The 22,193-nt window shown below is 43.0% G+C and overlaps 2 protein-coding genes across 2 annotated transcripts in view; one reads left to right on the forward strand and one right to left on the reverse strand.

The window, feature by feature from the left end:
* ZSCAN25 (zinc finger and SCAN domain containing 25) overlaps window positions 1-22,193 on the reverse strand; it is a 70,468-nt gene that overhangs the window by 30,243 nt on the left and 18,032 nt on the right. The window lies entirely within an intron of this gene.
* Window positions 20,379-21,443, forward strand: LOC308253309 (olfactory receptor 1f45-like; the record flags this gene model as incomplete). Its single annotated transcript, XM_080678681.1, has 1 exon — window positions 20,379-21,443. Exon 1 carries the CDS (start codon window positions 20,451-20,453, stop codon window positions 21,441-21,443), a length of 993 nt encoding a protein of 330 aa, XP_080534807.1. The 5' UTR covers window positions 20,379-20,450.

Genomic DNA, 22,193 nt, shown 5'->3' on the forward strand with positions numbered 1-22,193 from the left:
GCAATAATCTATAAATATAAAAGCCTAAGCGACCATTACAGCCAAATGACTAGCAGGGGTGGGCAAACTTTTTGACTCGAGGGCCACAATGGGTTCTTAAACTGGACCGGAGGGCCGGAACAAAAGCATGGATGGAGTGTTTGTGTGAACTAATATAAATTCAAAGTAAAGGAGTGGAGGAGAGAGCAAGAGAACCCTCCGCTCTTTCAGCTCCGCGGGCCGGGCTGTAGTTTGCCCACGGCTGGAATGACTGGACGGACCTGTCAACCAGTCAACCAGATGCGCACTATGAGGAGGCAGACGCTCAATGCAGGAGCTGCCCCCTGGTGGTCAGTGTGCTCCCACAACCAACCTCAAGGGCCGGCCAACCGTCCACAGTCCCTTCCCCACCCCCTCTCACCCTCCACCTCCGCCCACCCCCGCTGCTGGCCCCCATTGGCCCCTGGTGCTAAACCATTCGTAGGCGACCTGCTTCTGGGGTTTCGTATGAAGCAGAGCAGCTCCCTCCCTGCGATCTATTGAAAGTCAGCCCTCAACACCAGAGTTTGTCTCGCTCCCGTCCTCTCCCTTCCCCAGGGGCCGTCCGCTCACTGAGATGGTGGCGCTGCTGCGAGGGAAGGAGAAGTGGGGGAGGCAGGGAAACGTGCAGTGGCAGGGCGCCCACAGCGGCATCCAGCATCCATTCCTTCTGCGCCTGGCCCGGCGACAGGCACCTTTGGGCCCCGGGCTGGGACGGGGAACCGAGGGTGGGTGGCGGCAGTGGGCACGGCCCCTTTCCCAGGACGGCCAAGGGCCAGCTTCCTCCTAGGAGCTGGGGCCAACCTCCCACCCGCGCCCCACCCCCCTCTTGCACAAATTCATGCCCCAGGTCTCTAATTTCATAATAGTGTGTTCCTTGGGTGAGCTAAGTTTATACTCTCAACCCGCCTGAACTAACCTGATTATAATAGGAACTTCCTAAGGTTCATGTGCAAAGTTCAGTTCATTGTTTAATGTTCAACAAGGAAAATGCCAATGAGGTGGTGCTGTTGGAAAATATCAGCTAGTGTTGTCACTGGTGAATTGATTTGAGTTGCAACTTGTTTCATCTGGCTACTGATCTTAGCCACCACCCTGCCTTCTAATCTCTTTCTTTTAGGTCTATTATAGGATTTAAAAGACAAAAGCATAGAACTCAGTTTGAGGAGGTCACTCATTCAACAGCCACTCCTCCCATTATATTTTTCCCCTTATTGTAAAGCTGCTATATGTATACAGTGACTGAAAGAACTCAATTTAATGCAACCATCACATGGGTTCACTTACAACATTTACTTCTAAAGGAACTTACCTCCATCTGTCTTTTCAAGGACTCAGATTCACACTGAAATCCACCTATGTTCAAAGAATCTAAGTTTAAGTGAGCTACAATATAAAAGAAGTAAAAAAAAAAATTGCTCTAGGGGCAGAACTATATTAAACATATTAATGAATATATGAACAAAAAGCAGTGACTCAGGGCTGTTATTTTTCTCCACAGCAGGAATATAGTAATCAATTCAGGCAGTTACTATAGGGAGCAGTTATAGGGTTAAGCCTCGGACTGACCTGCTGGCAAAGCTGAAAACAAGTCCCAGCTTAGAGGGCACAGCCCTTTTAGCATAATTAAGCTTGATCTTGTGACTGCTCCCTAGATCTTTCCTGGGTAGCTAATGGGCTGTGGGAGGTGCAGCAAGTGCTGCCAAAACAAGTGAAACTCACAAGAACATTGTAACTATGGTGACCACTACCTTGTTTATCTCTGACTATAAAATAAAAGCTCAGCTTGCCTTCTGGATCTGTTCTGTGGTCTCAGTCACGTACAGAAGATCCACCTAGAATAGACCCAGCTTATTCTCTTTGTCTGTCTTTTCTTCATCCTTCACCGGCCCTCCCTCAGGCTCACCGAACCCTTGGCTATGCTGGCGCAGCACAAGTTACATCTCCAGATCCTCAGGTTTTAATAAAGCATCTCATCATCACGATAAGAATGATCAAAAACCCCTGAGCATTGTACACCTGAAACTAATAAAATAATGTATGTCCACTGTAAAAGAAAATATCTGAGAGGAGAAGGGTTCAAAATAATAGCGCAGAAAGACCCTGAGCTTACCTCCTCCCAAGAACACAACAGATTTACAGCTACATCGGAAAAAAAAATTTATTTGAACTGAAAGAACAGTGCCTTCACAATAAAAGAAAAAATGAGATGCATTGAGAATTACAGGAGGGGCAGAGATATAGCCTTGCCTGGGACACCACTCCAGATGCAGTGACTCACAGGTGGGAAAGGTCCTTCCCTTCCAAAAAAGAAACTCTCCCTTGAGGAATGAAGGGCTCCACATCAGATATCCCAATTCTGGGGACTGACACTGAAGAAATGAGTCCCCAAAATGTCTGGTTTTGGGGGGGGGGGGAAGGGATTAAGACCAGGAGAAAAAGAACTGTAGGGAACGGAAAAACTGCTCTTAAAGAGCTTTCACACCAACCCACACCCCCTGAGATCCAGCACAAAAACATCAGTGTGACAAGATCTTAGGCCATAAAAGAGGGAGTCCTATTTACTAACTTTAAAGAGGCTGCTGAAGAGGCAGTAACCTGCAAGGACTTTATCCAAAAACAAAAATGCTGGTAGACACCATTTTTTGTGATTTTATTTTAACCTGCTGATGAAAGAAATGACAGGCACCATTTCAATGGAAAAAATATCCTCCCGTGAGGATTAACCTAAATAAATAAATAAATAACTGATAGGCGGGGTGGAGATGCAAAACTGGCTGTCCCACACCCATACATGGCAGTTGAGAATGGGGAGGGATATCTCAGCTGGAGGTCCCTGCTGAAGAACTAGGAGTCCTAGCCCCATATTGAGCTCCTCAGCCCAGAGTACCAGTGCTAGGAAGAGGGGTCCCCACAATATCTGGTTGTAAAAATCAGCAGGAATTCCATCTGGATGAAAGGAAGGCTGCTGAGAACCCCGAGTTCCTCTTACAAGGCCCATGCACAGACTCACTCACTCCTGTGAACAGACTTCAAAACTCACCCTAAGCTTCAGCAAAGGGACAGAGCTTGGAAATCACCAGAACCATACAGGGAGAAACTGAATAACTGAATTATGAGGTTTCAGCAAGAGGGCTGGAGGGGCAGCAGCCATTGTTCCTGTGCTGAGCCCTCACACACACACACACACACACACACACACACACACACACACACACAGCCTACAGGTTCAGGCTAATGCAAAATCAGAAACTGCATTAACCTGGTGAACACTCACTTGCCCACCCTGGTGACTCCCTGATACTCTGCCCCACCCAACTGGAGCACAGTCCAAGCCACTTTCAATGGCTGAGCCTCATAGGCAGTCAGCCTTGGCCCACACTGAAGACTTTCTTAAAAACTCTCAAAGGTCTGCAGACCCAAGGGAGGCTGCAGCTGGCCTCAGTGTGCCCTGTGTGCCTCTTGCTGAGTGGGTCCAGGTCCAACCAGCCTCAGTTCATGGTGTTGTCCAACACAGGCAGCTACCAACTGTGGATCACTTAGTGACTTCTACCTGGTGGCCCCATGTCAGTCACAGGCAGCAGTTGACTTTGGCCTACACCAGAGCCCCTCCTAAGAGGCCCCAGAACAAATACCTCAGATTGGATTCAGACCACAACAGAGCACCACCCAACCAGCTCCAAAAATGATACACACAAAGGTTTGGTCTTGGCAGGCACAAGAGCTCCGCTCGGGTGAATACCACTCCATGGGGTCAGCAGCTCACCTGCTGTGGTGATGGCGAATCAGCTTGAGGGTCACTTCAATCCACTGACATGCCAACAGCAATCAAGGCTCAATTATAAGATGATAACCCACACAAGGGACATCACTGGAGAACCCAACTCAGATGACCAGGGAAACTATGCCACTGCACCCCACAGGACACCTACTACATGAGACTACCCTGCCAAGACTGAGAAACATACTTAATACATTGAAACAAAGAAAGAGAGCAGCCAAATGAGGAGACAAAGAAATATGTCCCAAATGAAAGAAAGGAGAAAACTCCATAAAAAGAACTTGCAGATGATATGATACTATACAGAGAGAATCCTAAAGATTCCATTATAAAGTAATTGGAACTGAGAAATAAATTTACTAAAGTAATAGGACACAAAATTAATATTCAGAATTCAGTTGCATTTTAATATACCAATAACAAACTATCAGAAAGAGAAATTTAAAAAACAATCCCATTTACATTTACATATAAAATTCCTATGAATAAATTTAAACAAGGAGGTTAAAGACCTGTATTCAGAAAATTATAAGACTGAAGAAAAATATTAAAGAAGATATAAATAAATGGAAGCATATACCATGGTCATGGATAGGAAGAATTGACAATGTTAAAATGTTCAGACTACCCAAAGCAATCTATGGATTCAATTCAATCTCTATGAAAATATCAATGGCATTTTTCATAGATCTAGAACAAATAATCCTAAAATTTATATGGAACCACAAAAGACCCCAAATAACAATAGTAATCTTGAAAAAGAAGAGCAAAAATTGAGGTATTATGCTACCTAATATCAAACTATACTACATGCTAGAGTAATCAAAATAGCATAGTACTGGCATAAAAAACAGACCATAAATCAAAGGAACAGAATAGATATCCCAGAAATAAATCCACATCTATACAGTCAATTAATCTATGACAAAGGTGACAAGAATATATAATACAATGAGGTAAAGATTGTTTCTTCAAAATATGGTGTTTAGGAGCATGCAGGGAGCAGCCAATCAATGATTCTCTCTCATCATTGATGTTTCTATCTCTCTTTTCCTCTCCCTTCCTCTCTGAAATCAATAAAAATATATTTTTTTAAAAGTGGTGGTATATATCTATCTACATAATAGATGAATATGCAAATTAGCCAGGACGCCATAATGTCACGACCGAACAGCAGGGTGAGGGACCTCAGGCCACGGCCCCTGCCCGACGGGGCTTGATGGGGACCTCAGGCTACGCCCCCCCCCAACCCCAGTGTCAGGCCGGGGTACCTCAGGCCATGCCCCCCACCCAGCAGGGCTTGACAGAGGACCTCAGGCCACACCCTCCACCCTGGCACCTGGCCAGGGGACCTAAGGCTGCACGCCCTCCTGCCCGGCAGGGCTTGACAGGGGACCTGAGACTGCATCCCCCACCCAGCACCAGGCTGGGGGACCTGAGGCTGCGACCCCCACCCAGAGGGTCTCCTGCGTTTTCGAAGTGCATGTGGGTGGTGGGCAGGGACTTGACTCTAGGTCCCACAGTGTGCCCCAGACTCTGACAGGAAGGAGATTTTCATATACATTTTACTAATTTTCTTTCATCTCAGAAACACTTGTATTATAGAGAAAGGGCAAATAGCAATATTAAAATATTTCCTCTAATTAATTCCCTTTTAATGTGCACGAATTTTGTGCACCGGGCCACTAGAGTGTGTGTGTGTGTGTGTGTGTGTGTGTGTAATGAAATGTTACTCAGCCATAAAAAAGAATTAAATCTTACCATTTGTGACAACATGGATGGACCTAGAGCAGGGGTGGGCAAACTTTTTGACTCGAGGGCCACAATGGGTTCTTAAACTGGACCGGAGGGCCGGAACAAAAGCATGGATGGAGTGTTTGTGTGAACTAATATAAATTCAAAGTAAACATCATTACATAAAAGGGTACGGTCTTTTTTTTTTATTTCAATAGTTTTATTCATTTCAAACATTTTAACAAGAAGAATGTAAACACTAATTATTATAATTTGAAACTTCAAAAAATGGAGGAATCATAGCACAATAACATACCTTATATTGAAGATGGCAAAGGCAAAATAAAATTGTCTAACAAAGGAAAGGTACAAAAGCCTTTCAAATTAAACTTAAATATAATAAAATAATTTAAAACTAAAACAAATAGAAAAGAACAAAATGTGTAAACAGTAAATTAAACATTTTCTTTAGTGCAACTTCCAAATTATGCCCGGGACGTAGATATAGATGGCAATGTAGACTGGGTTGAAAGGTTTTTGGTCTTTAAAACATCAACTTCAGTGGGAACAGTGTTGTTGGTCTCCTTTTTTAGCTAATGCATCAAAGTCTGGAGTTAGTTTTGTTGTGGCTATTCTCAGGATAGATCTGAGGTGTTCGTCAGTTGAGCTGGATCTGTGAGGGACTTTGTTGATGTTCATGACGCTAAATGTCTGCTCACAAACATAGGTTGACCCAAACAGCACCAGTATCTTCTGTGCCATCCTCCGGATGTTTGGAAAAGTGGCTTCATTAAGTGAAGCATAAAAGTCTCTTAGTTCAAGAGAGCTGAATTTATCCTTTAGGACAAAGTCAGACTGAAGATCGATGAGTTCCAGTTGCACCTCTTCTGGTGCTGTTTCAGGGTTTTGTGACAAAGGACAGGCCACCAGTTGAAGTGACTGGTCAATTTTTTCAACATCAGAAAACCGACGACAGAATTCTGCATGCAGGTCATCCAGTGATTTGCTGTATTTCTTCACGTTTTGGATGGTCTCCTTCTGTGTGGCTAGTGTGGCAAAATGAGTGAAGACTTTGTCTGAAATTTGTCTGGAAAAGAAAATCAGCTTCGATTTAAAGGCTTTCACATTAGTGTACATGTCATGTACATACTGATCTTTTCCCTGTAGCTTCACATTTAGCTCATTCAAATGTGAAAATATATCTACAGCAAATGCAAAGTCACACAGCCAATTCTTGTCACTCAGCTCAGTAAATTCGTCAGACTTCCCCTTTAATTTCAAAAATGCACCAATCTCTTCTTTGAGCTCCCACACTCGTTGGAAAACTTTGCCCAAACTCAACCAGCGGACACAACAGTGGTAAAGTAAGTCGTGGTGATCCGCATCAGTTTCCTCCAGAAACTTAATAAACTGACGGTGCTGAAGTCCCTTTGCTCGAATGAAATTAACAAGCTTTACGACTGGATTAACAACATGATTAAGTTGTAATATAGACTAGCACAATGATTCCTGGTGAATAATACAGTGAAGAAAAATAACATCTTGGTTAGGGTTCTCCTCTTTCACTTTATCCTGAATTCTTTTTAGCAGTCCAACGTTTTTTCCAGTTAAATTTGGAGATCCATCTGTCGTGACATTAGCAAGTTTACTCCATGGTAGCTCCATTTTCTCGATGACAGTAGACACCCGGTCATACAAGTCCTCTCCCTGTGTTTTTCCTTTCAGTGGCTCCATGGCTAAAAACTCCTCCGTAATTTCAAAATTGTCACTAATCCCTCAGATAAAAATTAAGAGCTGAGCAGTGTCCTTTACGTCATTACTTTCATCCAATGCTAGTGAATAAAACTTAAAGAACTCTGCCTTACTATTTAACTTGCTGGCCAAGTCTTCATCAATCAGTTCCACTCGACGAGTCACTGTCCTGCGCGATAAGCTGAGTTTTTCAAACTTGCCTTTGCTCTCTGGACACAAGAGACTTGCTGTCTCTATCATACATTCTTTCAAAAACTCGCCTTCAGAGAGAGGTTTGCTAGCTTTTGCTAATTTGAATGATAGCATAAAACTTGCTTTGGTAGTTGTCTCTTGAATTGCAGTTTGTCTGTGAAAGACATTTTGCTGAGCCTGTAATTTAGCCATCAACCTCTGTGCAGTAGCCTCCCGTTCTTGAGGTGACTGCTTGCTAGCATAGTTGCCATGCTTTGTGGCAAAGTGATGGCTGAGATTGTACTCTTTGAAGACTGCAAGTGTTTCCTGGCATATCAGACATACCGGCATTGATCGGACTTCGGTGAAAAAATATTTTGTTGTCCACTCCCTCTTAAACACTCGGCATTCACTGTCCACTTTCCTTTTCTTTGGTCCACTCATGTTTAATATTGGGCTAAAACCAACAGTACTGTTTTCTTATTAAATTCTTTACTAAAATAAGACAGTAAAGTATAAAAACAAGTGATTAAATTTGCTCTACTATAACATTTTTGGTCTTCTAAAAAATATATATATAACAAAATCATCTGAAAAAGTTCAGACATGGGACAGAGGCACACCCTGACCATAGAGAACAACCCCTTTCCTCCATAGGAAACCTGTGTATCTTTCACACAGGCCCTTTGTTTATGGTAACACACATAGCTGCACATTGCTGTGTCTTCCAGACACACTTGTATGGGAGGTGCTAGGGCAGTGCAAAACATGGGTAACCAGTAGTTACCACCAGCACTTCCGTTACTGGCAAAAAACAGCCGCAGTGCACATAGTGTGAAAGAGCCCATTATCAATGTCAGATTGCATCCACTGGACTCCATAAAAACAACCAAGTGCCACTTTTAAATGCCCATTGCAACAGTTTTTCTTATTAAAAGCTGGAAATGGCAGGATATTTATATATATACCCCTACTGTGACAGCCTGGCAGAGCATTACAAAGGAGAAAACCCAGCATCTGGTGATGTCCACAAGTACAAGACTTCAGGCTGTCATTACCAGGAAAGGGTTTCATCCAAGTATTAGATATGAACATTTGATTTCCAATTACTTCTGAAACCCTGAAATTAAGCGATTTTGTAATAAAATCTTTAGTTCATCACATTTCTATACAATCTTTTTGTTCAACCCACTGAATTAGGGTTCGTTCACACTAGCCGTGCTGCCATTGCAGTGTGGTGCAGTACTGCAATGCAGTGCAGCTAGGGTTAATGCAGGGTACACAGGTTTCCATCATGTTTGCGTTGATGTTAATGTGCAGTGGTGCATGTTAACACAAATGCCCTGTAGCACGCATTTTTACAGGCGCAAGGGGGAGAAGCAAACGCAGCGCAAAATGCATTTCTTTTGCCGCTAACACATGCGGTTAGTGGCCACGGTAGCGTTACTGATACCGCATCCGTATCAGCAAAAAAATGCAGCCGCAGCATGGCTAGTGTGACATGTCCTCTGTGTGTCTTTTTCCCTGCTGCGCGCGTCCGCAGTGGGAAAAAAAACTGCAGTGGATACAAGCCCTAAAAGCTGAAAGTCTTTGTTGTTTTATTAACAAGTCATTGTGATGTACAGAATGTGGGAACAGGAAAAAATTGTGTTTGAGTAGAGCTCTTAATCTTACCTCAGAAAGGCTCTGATACTGTGCTCTCCAGGGGCGTGTCTCCCTACATCACCACGATAACGTGTCTACGCATTCCCAGGGTGATGTCAGGAGACGCGTCCTCGGGCATTACAAGGAGCCTCTGGAAGATTGAGAGGTTGTTCCTTCTACTGAATGAGCATATAAATCTGCCCACTCAGAAGAAGGAGCTGCAGCCATGTTTCCCGACGTTGCCATGTTAACACTGCTGCTAGTGAAGGAGCGGAGGGAAGAGCAAGAGAACCCTCCGCTCTTTCTGCTCCGCGGGCCAGATAGAACAGCCTAACGGGCCGAATCCGGCCCGCGGGCCGTAGTTTGCTCACGGCTGACCTAGAGGGTATTATGCTAAGTGAAATAAGACAGAGAAAGAGAAATGTCATATGATTTCACTTATATGTGGAATTTAAAAAACAAAATAAATGAACAAACAAAACAGAAACAGACTCATAGATACAGAGAACAAACTGATGCTTGCCAGATGGGAAGGAAGTTGGGGGAGGGGAGCTAGGTGAGAAAGGTGAAGGGATTAAGAAGTACAAATTGGCACTGTGGCCAGTGTTGCTAAGTAGTTAGAGCATTGGCCCAAACACTGAAGGGTGGCAGGTTCAATTCCTGGACAAGGTCATGTACCTGGGTTACAGTTTCAATTCCTGGCCCCAGTTGGGGCGTGTGTGAGAGGCAACCAATCGATGTGTCTCTCACATCAATATTTCTCTCTCTCTCTCTCTCAAAATCAGTGGGAAAAAATATCCTCCTTGAGGGTTAACAACAACAAAAAAGAAGAGGAAGAAGTACAAATTTGCAGTTACAAAGCAGTCATGGCAATGTAAAGTACATCAATAATAGTATAATAACTATGCATGGTGCCAGATGAGTATTAGACTTATCAGGAGTATTACTTCATAAGTTTATAAAGTCTAATCACTATGCTGTACACCCGAAACTAATACAATAATGAATGTTAACTGGCAAAGGACTTAAATAGACATTTCTCCAAAGATATACAAATGGCCAACAGGCACATGTAAAAATGCTCAACAGAACTAATCATTAGGGGAATGCAAATCAAAACCACCATGAGATACCACCTCACATCCATTAGTATGGTATATATATTCAGATAGATAGATAGATAGATAGATAGATAGATAGATAGATAGATAGAATATCCACTCTACCTCCCTCCCAGTTTATCAAGTAATTACAAGGTTTTACTTATCATGACTAAGAAGGCCCTAAACAGGCAATTCTACCTTCAGAGTGAACTGCCTGTCCTGATGAGATGTTCATACATTCATGTTCTGAACCACTATGATAGAAATAAAAAATGAAATTATTTACAGAGGGGAGAAATGAGCAGAAACCAAAAACAAATCACTTTTAGGGAGGAATCTGGCATCACTTCATTACTGGAGACCTACCACTGAATTCATGCCCTTTGAATTTGTGCTGGTGCATTGAGTTTCCTCTAGTAGGACAAAGGTTTAGCTCCTTGACTATAAATTCATATGTAGAGGGATCCAAGTCATAGTGCCCCTACCATCCTCATATATTCTCTCTGACACTGTGGTCTGTGACTCTCCCAAAGTTTTACATGTATTTTATATTTATTGATGTTCCCTCTGCAGATTTACTTCTTTGTGCCTAATAAACTTCAATAAGAAAAAAAAAACAGAAAATAGTAAGTGTTGGTGAGGATGTGAATAAATTAGAACCCTGTGCACTGTAGGTGAGAATGCAAAATGGTACATCTGCTATAGAAAACAGTATAGTGGGTTCTCAAAAAATTAAAAATAGAATTACCAAATGACCCAGAAATTTTACTTCTGGGTTTATACCCAAAGGACTTGAAAGCAGGGACTTGAACAGATATTGTACACCCATGTTCATAGCAGCATTATTCACAGTAGCCAAATGGTGGGAGCAACCGAAATGTCCATCAACAGATGAATAGATAAACAAAATTTACTATATCTTTACAATGGAATATTATTCAGCCTTAAAAAGGAAGGAAATCCTGGCACATGCTGCAACACTGATGGACCTTGAGAACATTATGCTAAATAAAATAATCCAGCCACAAAAGACAAATACCGCATAATTCTACTTATATAAGGTACCTAGAGTAGTCGGATTCATAGAAACAGAGAGTAGAATGGTAGTTGTCAGGGGCTAGGAAGAGTAAGGAATGAGGAGTTATTTAATAAGTACAGGGTTTCAGATTGAGAAGATGAAAAGTGTTCTGGAGATTAGAATGAATGTACTTAAGCCCAGCCAGCATGGCTCAGTGGTTGAGCATCGACCTATGAACAAGGAGGTCACTGGTTCGATTCCTGGTCAGGGCACATGCCCAGGTTGTGGGCTTGATCCCCAGTAGGGGGCGTGCTGGAGGCAGCTGATCAATGATTCTCTCTCATCGTTAATGTTTCTCCCTCCCTCTTCCTCTCCCTTCTTCTCTGAAATCAAGATGATAGATAGATAGATAGATAGATAGATAGATAGATAGATAGATAGATAGACAGATAGATAGAATGAATGTACTTGACACTACCGAACTGTATACTTCAAAATGGTTAAGATGGTAAATTCGATGTTATGTGCATTTTATTACAATGTTTTTAAATGACCATCAACATGAACATTGAAGTTCTGATCTGACTGAAGAAACGAAACAAGATAAATTCCCTGGAATGCAAATTAAAAGTAAGAAAATATTAAGATTTTCCCTGTAGACAAAAGTAACAAATTAAACCACTGAAAGCAATAACTTTCCAGTAAAAAAACTTTAAGGAGATAATGTGTCTGGAGATCAGGAGAATTGGGCCCAACCAGACCCAAGGCAATTATTGCATATTTATTTTTAACAATGCCCTTTAGGTATTGCTCCCTAGAGGCCCAGCATAGCCCTGCAAATAATCTAAGTGTGAGGCCCACACACCTCTCCTTGACCCAACCATCGGGGAATGGAGCCCTCTTCTCTTAGCCTCCTTGGTCACCCTGTCTTCCACCCACAGGCTTGTTCCTCATCTTGCTTTCCATTGAGCCCAGGATTTTGTCTCTGGCTGTAGGTGGCTGGTGAGCCGTCTGCCCTTTCTTAGCCAGAAGAAGCAACTCAGGAGGAGGTAGTTTCCTTGGGCAGGATTGGCAGAAGTCAAACCAACTGGACAGGTCAGTGCCAATGTAGGTACAGGAGGAGACACTCCTCTCTCAACGCCCCAAAATATTTAAGCCTAAAGACATCTCCTCCTCCCCCACTTCTCAAAGACAAGCAGAAACACATAGGGGACTTGGAAATCATGCAGTGATCCAACCCCTTCACTTTACATACAAGAAAGCAGAGTACAGACTTACTAAAATCACACAGGATTAGATTTCTGGACAACTTCTCTCAGCCCCTGCCCTCCTTCCTGACCATAGAGGCTTATCCAGCAATTCCAACCTTATCTAATGCTTATCTTTGGCAGAGAAATCTGAATATGTTTGCTGGCATTAAGACAGGCTCAGAAGAACAGCAGTTGACTGCCTACCGTGGCCTAATTTTTACATCATGTTGAATGTAAGCAATTTAGCAGGAGAAAAAAACAAGCAAAATTAAACCTCAAACTGTTCCCATTACCTTCCAAATTAACATTTTATTTGGTGAATGTACAAACATTCTGGAATAGATGTCGTCTGTATGTACATGTTATCTTATATTCTGCTTTTGAAGTCTGTGTCATAGACAAATATCGATAAATCAACTATTCTTTCAATTTTAACATCTGTATAGTATTCCACAGCATTGATGCATCATAGTTGCAAAGATATTCCCCTATATATTTTGAACCTTTGGTTGTTTTAAGTCTTTTTTAAATTTAGGAACAATGTTTCAACAAAATATCTTTGAATAAATTATCTTCTTTTTCCATCTGATTTGTATCCTGCTCTAAGGTCCTCAATGTAAAATTCCTACATTTATATATATTTACATAATCCCTGTAAAGCTCTGTAAATTAGATAATACTTCCTAATTGAGATTGGGGTAGAATTTAAAAGCTAATATTTAAATACTTAGTATACTGACTGGTATAGAGTGTATATTTATTAATTTATTCCCAATAATAACATACCTATACCCTTATTGGAAAGCATGATCATCTGAGTATATTTAAATCTTTCTATTATAATCTATTTCTATCTTACAATTCCGTTATTTATACATTATACTTTTTTGAACAAATATTTATGTTTTCCAATTTTAATTAATATCCAAATATTCAATTTTATCATAAAGGCAATGAAACCAACCTTTTCAATTCTTTTTTTGAGGGGTGGTTATTTATTTTTTATATGCTAGTAAGCAATTTACTGATTTTTATGTGATATTATAGCCTGCAACTTTGCCCAGCTAACTTATTTTTAGTGATGACTTCACTTATTTTAATAGCTTAGTTATAAGACACTTTGCATAACAGCTATGTTTTTATTTCTTTTTTCTTTTCAGGTAGCCATTAACAGCATTTCTAGTGAAATATTAAATAAGGAATGATAACAGAGAACACCCATATCTTGTTCTTCTTTTTAGGAAAAAAGTTTGTCTTCGATAAACATGCTGTTGACTCTTGTTTTTATTTTATTTTTTTAAATATATATTTTTATTGATTTCAGAGAGGAAGAGAGTGGGAGAGAGAGATCAAAACATCAATGATGAGAGATAATCATTGATCAGCTGCCTCCCACATGCCCCCTACTGGGGATTGAGCCCACAACCCAGGCATGTGCCCTTGACCAGAATAGAATCCGGGACCCTTCAGTCCACAGGCTGACGCTCTATCCACTGAGCCAAACCAGCCAGGGCTTGACTCTTGTTTTTAAATACACAGTTTATCATATTAAGAAAAACACACCTAATGTTTTCAGAGTTTTAATCTACAAAGTGATGATAAATTTATCTGGATGCTTTATCTGGATCTAATTACATTATGTTGATATTTTGTTTGTGATAAACTAAGTTAATAGAGTTCTTTGAGTTTAATAGCTAATTCTTTTAATGTGTTGGGTTTTTAGTTTGCAGATATTTTATTTGGGGCATTTGCACCTATGTCTAAAATGAAATTGGTCTAAAATGTTCCCTTCATTGTCTTTGTTTAGTTTGGATTTAAAATCATATTTGCCTCTAAAAATGAATTTTAAAAAATGATAGTAATAATAATAGGCATGTTAACTAGGAGCTTACCATATACAATGCACTGTTCTATGCACATTATGGGTATTTTCTCATTTAGTCCTCACAACAACCCTGCTAAGCAGTTATTATTACTCTATCCATTTTACAGATTATTGTTATAATTTTCTTTGTTTTTAAATTTATTACTAAGTTAATTATTGGCTCTTGAAAAGTCAGAAAATTTTCTTCATTGGAGTCAAATGCCCTTTTAGAAACTATTTTATAATTTTTCATATTATATTTACATTCTTTAATTCTTTCACACCTTTGGCTACTTACAAATATATAAAATATCCCCAAAGGTTTCTCCCAATCTCAAAGACATAGGTCGCAAAGGGGACAATTAAGAACAGTTATCCATTCATTCAACAATGGCATAAAAACTATAAGAGTTTCTTGTATAGTCCAGGCATAGATCTAGAAACTGGGAATAGAGTAATACATAAAAATAAAGTTCCTGTTCTAATGAGCTTATATTCTAGAGAAACAGAAGATAGATAGATAGATAGATAGATAGATAGATAGATAGATAGATAGATAGATGATAGACAGGTATTAATAAATGACTAGAATAAAAACAAAGCAAAATAAAGGGGGAGACAGAGATAGGAGTACTATTTTAGATAGGTGATAGGGGGAAACCCTTAACAGAGGCGATATTTGAGCAGAAATCAGAATGAAGTAAAGGGAAGAGAATTCCAAGCAGATGGGTAACAGGTTAAAAGGCTCAGAGGTAGGAACATGCTTGATGTGTCCAGAAACAATGAGGAGGCCATTGTGGTCAACATACAGAAAGTGAGAGGCAATAGGAGTGAGATCAGGGAGAGGGCAGAGGTGTGAGTCATGCATTGCCCTGTAAAATTTGGCAAGGATTTTGAGTTTTGTTCTGAGTGAGATGAGAAGCCGTTAGGATTTCGAACAGAGAATTGACATGGTCTGACTTATATTTCTTAATGTTCACTCTGATTGCTATGTAGAAACTGTTGGAGGTAGCACAAGGATATAAACAGGGAGCCCATTTAAGAGACTATTGCACTAATCTGTAAGTAAATAATGATTGGGGGGGGCATGACTGTAGCAGTCAACACAGAAAAAGTGGTCCCATTTTGGATATATTTCATAGGTAGAGATGACAAGATTTGCCAATATATGGATGAGGACAGTTTTTTAAAAAGAGTTAAGGATAGTGCCAAGGTTTTGGCTTGAGCAATTAGAATAAGATGGGGATGACCAAGGAAGGAAGCAGCAGGTTTGAGGACTGGAAGACCAGTAAGACAGTTTTGGACAAGTTTGAGATGCCTGTTAGACATCCAAGTGGATAAGGAGAGTAGGCAGTTAGACATAAATAAGTTTGAGGTTCAAGGGAAAAATCTCAAACTGGAGATAGAAATTTGGATGGTATTTAAAGCTTTAGGAGTAATGAGACTACTTAAGGAATGAGTGTAAATTAACGAGTCGATGGGGTATCTCAACAGCTAGAGATCAGAAGAATGAGAATAAGCAAAAGACAAGGAGAGCAAGTAACCAATAAAGTAGGAGAGATGCCAAGACAAAACTGTGCTTCAAAACCAAGTGAAGAAAGTGTCTGAAGATGGGGGACGTGCCACACTATGCCAACTCTGGCTCGTTGGTTTCGGTAAAATGGAGCCTGAGAACTAACCTCAGAGTTAGCAATGGCAGCCTTGACAAGGGAACTTTAGGAGAGAATAGAAAGAGGGGAACTGGAGAGTCAGTCCTGACTGCATCTGGAGGACTTTTGTGGAAAGGGGGCGTAGAGAAATGAGCTAACAGCTAGAGGAAAATGTGGGTGAAGGGTAGATTTTTTTAAAAAAAACTGGGAGATGCTTGCGTGCTGACAGGAATGATCCAGAAGCTAGGGGGGGAATCTTTTTTGTTTTAAGTTAGATTCTCTTAGCTTTATTTTCTTGAAATAGGAGTATTTGGGAAGAGTATTTTCCTAACAAGTGAGAAATAGTAACAAGGAAATTTACTTCTCCCATATCTCTGGAGAAATGGGAGGATTGCAAAGAAAAGAAAAATAGAGTCACCCTGGTTTCAAAGGCATATAATCAATGAAGGGTCTGAGTTTTTGGACTACACATACTGCAGCTCCTGTTCACAAGCTTTGGTCAGTCTCAGAACCTACATGCAGCCACACAACCGAGTCCTCTCTCCTCAGTACAGATGATCCTCTTCCACCACACCCCTGCTCTACATTCCCTTTCTCCTGTCCCAGCACTGGCTACTCCAGGAATCCCTGATCCATTTACCCAGATGCTCCAAGTTTAAGTTTACCCAATCGCACTTTTTTATATGTATAAATATTTTTACTTATTTCAGAGGAAGGGACAGGGAGAGATAGAAATATCAATGATGAGAGTGAATCATTGATTGGCTGCCTTGAGCCCCCAATCTGGGCATGTGCCCTGACCGGGAATCAAACCGTAACCTCCTGGTTCATAGGTCAATGCTCATGAAATCAAATCCTGATGTCTTTGGGGAAATTATTTAAACCCTCCCAGTCTCAGTTTATTCATCTATATAATAAGAATAATAATTCCTGTCTTACACAGGTTGTTGTTAGGGTTAAGTTAAATACATGCGCTTGCCAAGCCCCATATTATGCCATACAGTAGGTACTCAATAAATGTCACCTCCCTGGTCTAAGGGCTGTTTCCTATGTGAAAGTTTTACATTTGACTAGAAGCTTCTTAGGAATGAAAAAAAATGTTATTGTTTTCTTTTTCTCTCACATAACCCAGTAAAGAGCTCTTTTAGTCAGAACTGACCAAATGAAGATCTCAACCATATTAAATGTTTCCCTTCATTTTTACTTTTCACCAAACAGATTTCCCTCCTCTTAGGCTCCTGCATTTCTATCTTACATTTGTCCTTTACTCAAAGATTTCTGCCTCTGTATCACCAAACACTTGAATCCCTAAAAAAAAAAAAAATCAAGTTGCCCCATCCGGGTGGCTCAGTTGGTTGGACATTGTCCCATACACCAAGAAGGTTGTGGGTTCAATTCCTGGTTAGTACATATGCCTGGTTGCAGATTTGACCCCCCCACTGCCCCCAATTGGTGTGCTTACAGGAAGCAATCAATGTTCCTCTCACATCAATGTCTCTCTCTCTCTCTCTCTCTCTCTCTCTCTCTCTCTCTCTCTCTCTCTCTCTCTCTCTCCCCCTCTCTCTCTCATATCAATGAAAGGGTATCCTTGGGTGAGGATTACAAAAGAAGGGTCAGGAGGAGAAAAAGAAATCAAATCAGTAAAGCATTAATTCAAAATTAGTCATTTATCTCCCATGCTAAGGAATAGCTCTCAACACAGGCGAAGACCTCAATTGGGACCTCCTGCATAAGCGAAATCTCCATCTCACCCCATACCCTCCCCAAGTGCACTGGTAAGTTCCTTTTCTCCAAGCAGGCTCTATCTCAGCAAAAAGGCAGTGTGGGTAAAGTCAGCCTCCTAAGACAGTTTCCCCCTTATTACTCCCTGCCCAGTTTCCAGATGGGCCATCACTGTAATGCCATAGCTTTTCTGCTATCAGCAGTTCCCCATCACCACTTGGCACGCTAACTCAAATTCTTTCTTTTTCCCCTCCCTTATTCTTATAGGACCCAAATTCTCACTATATCTTGTGAAGCAGTGAAAAATAATTTATATTATATCTAACAAAACTTTATCTGAGCTTGCACTGAACTATTTTGAATTCCAATTTAGCAGGGTCGCCATGTTGCCCTGCTTCCAACTGTTACTTTGGGCAATGTTATACCTGTGACTTATCTTTGTTATCTACAGGGGCAACTCTCACCCTCCAGAGGCAAGTCCCTTCCTGGGTAAGCCCAGACAGAAGGGCTGGCTGAACTGTCCCAGTCAGCAGGCTCTTCTGTCTAGGTTTGCTCTAACCTACTCCATCCCCCAGCATCATCACCAGGATCAAGGTGACCCAGAGTCAGCGACGAGTGGCAGCCAGAGCACCCTGAGCCCTGGGCTCTCTGTGGGTGGGGAGACAAAATTCAAGAGGAAGGAGTTTATATACAAACTAGAGGCCTGGTGCATGAAATTCGTGCACTAGGTGGGGGTTGTCCCTCAGCCCAGCCTACACCTCTCCAATCTGGGACCCCTTGGAAATCCCTCTCACAATCTGGGACTGCTGACTCCCAACCGCTCACCTGCCTGCCTGCCTGATTGCCCCTAACTGCTTCTGCCTACCAGCCTGATCACCCCCTAACCACTCCCCTACCAGCTTGATCAATGCCTAACTGCTCCCCTGCCAGCCCAATTGCCCCTAACTGCCCTCCCCTGCCAGCCTGGTCACCCCTAACTGCCCTCCCCTGCCGGCCCAGTCTCCCCTAACTGCCCTCCCCTGCTGGCCTGGTTGCCCCTAACTGCCCTCCCCTGCTGGCCTAATCGCCCACAACTAACCTCCCCTGCCGGCCATCTTGTTGCAACTATCTTTGACCACATGGGGGCGGCCATCTTGTGCAAGGGTGTGAGGGTCAATTTGCATATTACCTCTTTATTTTATAGGACTAGTGACCCGGTGCATGAAATTTGTGCACATTAAAAGGGGATTAATTAGAGGAAATAATTTAATATTGCTATTTGCCCTTTCTCTATAATAGAAGTGTCAGAGATGAAAGAAAATTAGTAAAATGTATATGAAAACCTTCCTCCTGTCAGTGTCTGGGGCTCACCACAGGACCCAGAGTCAAGTCCCCGCCCACCCACATGCACCTCAAAATTATTGAGACCCAGACCCAGCTGCCCCCCCACCTCATTGGGCTAGCTCCAGACCCGGCCAGTCCCACAATTGTCAAGCCCTGCTGGGCAGGGGGCGTAGCCTCAGGTTCCCTGGCCTGGTGCCAGGATGGGGGGCATGGCCTGAGGTCCCCCAGCCCAGACCGGGGCAGGGGGTATGCCTTGAGGTCCTCCGTCAAGCCCCGCTGGGTGGGGGGCATGGCCTGAGGTCCCCCGTCAAGCCCCGCCAGGTGGGTGGGTGCAGCCTCAGGTCCCCCGGCCCAGCACCAGGAGGGGGGAACAGCCTCAGGTCCCCTGTCAAGCCCCACTGGCAGGGGGGTGCAGCCTCAGGTCCCCCATCAAGCCCCGCTGGGCGGGGGCGCAGCCTGCGTTCCCCCAACCCAGCACTGGGGGTGCACCTTGAAGTCCCCCGTCAAGCCCTGCTGGGAGGGGGCATGGCCTGAAGTCCCCTGTCAAGCCCAGCCAGGCAGGGGGTGCAACCTCAGGTCCCCTGGCCCGGTGCTGGGGCGGGGGGCACAGCCTGAGGTCCCCTGTCAAGACCCACCTGGTGGGGGGCGTAACCTGAGGTCCCCCTGCCTGGCACTGGGGTCGGGGGAGCAGCCTGAGGTCCCCTAGCCCAGCACCAGGATGGGAAGAGCACCTTGAGGTCCCCCTGCTACACACCCTCATGGGGGCGGGGGAGGGCGTAGCCTCAGGTCCCTGCTGATTGCTCGTTAAGACTCCTTAAGAGAACTTGGCCTCAGCTGTGGGAGCAGCCATCTTTTGTGATGGAGTGATGGTCAATTAGCATATTCCCTCTTTATTAGATAGGATAATACCCTCTGGTTCTATATATGCATCATTGTGGTTCCAAAATTCTGTACAGAAATGGCCTTCAGGTGGTAATCTTATCAGGATTAGGAAGAAACTATATTTCCATATCTTTTTTTCTTAATACTGAGACATTATTTACTCATATCTAAGAAAGTATAATGGAAATTCAAGGGGCTAAAACACCCTCAGCAAACCCCTCATTGTTACCACCACTGAGTACCTGGCCATATGTCACAAGGATTCTCTTAAGAGGGATGGGAAATGGGGTTTTGTGGGGCCCAGGATCAGCAGCATTTTGATGGTGAAATGATTAAAACCCTGACTTTGGGGTCTTTTGTAGCCATAGGACTTTCCTTTGAAAGGTGAAGAGCCTTCTTTGGGGTTTGTACCAAATGAACACACAGATGTGGCCAGCTGTAAGTTGAGGGACTATTTGAAGGAGGGAGGGAGGCATGGGCACTTCCACTCTCTTTATAGCCTGTGCCTGGTCTGGATCTCCCAGCAGGACTAGTTGACCATGGAGAAAGGAAACCACACGAGCACCTCTGAGTTCATCCTCCTAGGGCTCTCCAGCCAGCCTGAGAGGCAGGAGCTGATCTTCGGGCTCTTCCTGGTCATGTACCTGATTGGGGCAGCAGGGAACTTGCTCATCATCCTGGCCATTGGCTCAGACTCTCACCTCCACACGCCCATGTACTTCTTCCTCAGTAACCTCTCCCTAGTGGATTTCTGCTTCATCTCCGCCACAGTCCCCAAGATGCTTGTAAACATCCAGATGCAGACTCAGTTCATTTCCTATGGTGGCTGCCTAACTCAGATCTACTTCTGCATTTTGCTTGCCAACATGGACAACTTCCTCCTGACAGCAATGGCTTATGACCGCTATGTGGCCATCTGCCACCCCCTGCACTACTCCACTATCATGAGCCTGCAAATCTGTGCCCTGATGCTGGGGAGCTCCTGGCTCATTGCTAACTTCCACTCCCTGCTACACACCCTCCTCATGGCTCGACTGGAGTTCTGTGCCAGCAACGTCATCCCTTACTTCTTTTGTGACCTCGTTCCCCTACTCCAGCTCTCCTGTTCCAACACCCAACTTAACCAGCTCATGATTCTGCTGGTGGGAGGCTTGATCGTCCTCATCCCCTTCCTTGGCATTCTCATCTCTTATGTCCACATTGTGTCTGCTGTGCTCAAGGTCCCATCTGCCAGAGGCAAACAAAAGGCCTTTTCTACCTGTGGTTCTCATCTCACTGTAGTCATCCTCTTCTATGGGACTATCACAGGGGTCTACCTGAACCCCTCATCTTCCCATTCAGCTGACAAGGATTCACTGGCTTCAATAATGTATATGGTGGTCACTCCCATGCTGAACCCCTTCATTTACTGCCTCAGAAACAAGGACATGAAGAGAGCTCTAAGGAAACTGTTCAGTGTGAAGGCTTTATCCTGTAGGCTATGGACAGTAGAGTTCCCCCTCAGGGTTTTTGTGCTGGGAAGAGGAGAATGAATCCCAGGGACAGGCTGCACATACAGAGGGCAGGAGAAACACAGACTTTATTATCCTGGGTTGTCACCATGGCTATGGTTCCCTAAGTAATTTGCTAGTCCAAAATTTCTTGGGGCCCTGGCCAGGTAGTTCAGTTGATTAGAGCATCATCCCAATACATCAAGGTTGTAGATTTGATCCTCAGTCAGGGCACATACAAGGATTAACCAATGGTTGCATCAATAACTGAAACAAGCCCTGGCCAGTATGGTTCAGTTGGTTGTGCGTCGTCCCATGCCTGGAAAGGTTGCTGGCTCAATCTCTAGTCAGGGCACATGCCCAGGTTGCAGGCTTAATCCCTGGTAAGGGATATGCAGAATTTCTCTCCTCTGGAATTCTCATCCATGTTTCTCTCTCTCTCCCTCTCCTTTCCTCTCTTAAAAAAAAAAATCAATTAAAAAAATAACTGAAACAACAAAAAATTGATCACTCTCTTTCTCTCTCAAATCAAATTTTTTTAAAAAAATTTAAATAACGAAACAAAATTTCTTGGCCCCTGCACAGACAACCCAGACTACCAAGAGGGAGAGAAATTCTCCCCTAAAGACAGAACCACATAAACAGATGCAAATTCGCTTTATCCAGAGACCTTCTAGAGACAGCTGAAAAGGCCACCCATTCCACATGAAAAAGTAAACTCATAGCAATCTGTGACCTATGCTGATGCCTTTGCCAAAGGGGTGCTCTCTGAAAACCCCCAGTCACCTCCAC

This window comes from Plecotus auritus, assembly GCF_963455305.1.
Source record: "Plecotus auritus genome assembly, chromosome: 7".
Taxonomy (NCBI): Eukaryota; Metazoa; Chordata; class Mammalia; order Chiroptera; family Vespertilionidae; genus Plecotus; species Plecotus auritus.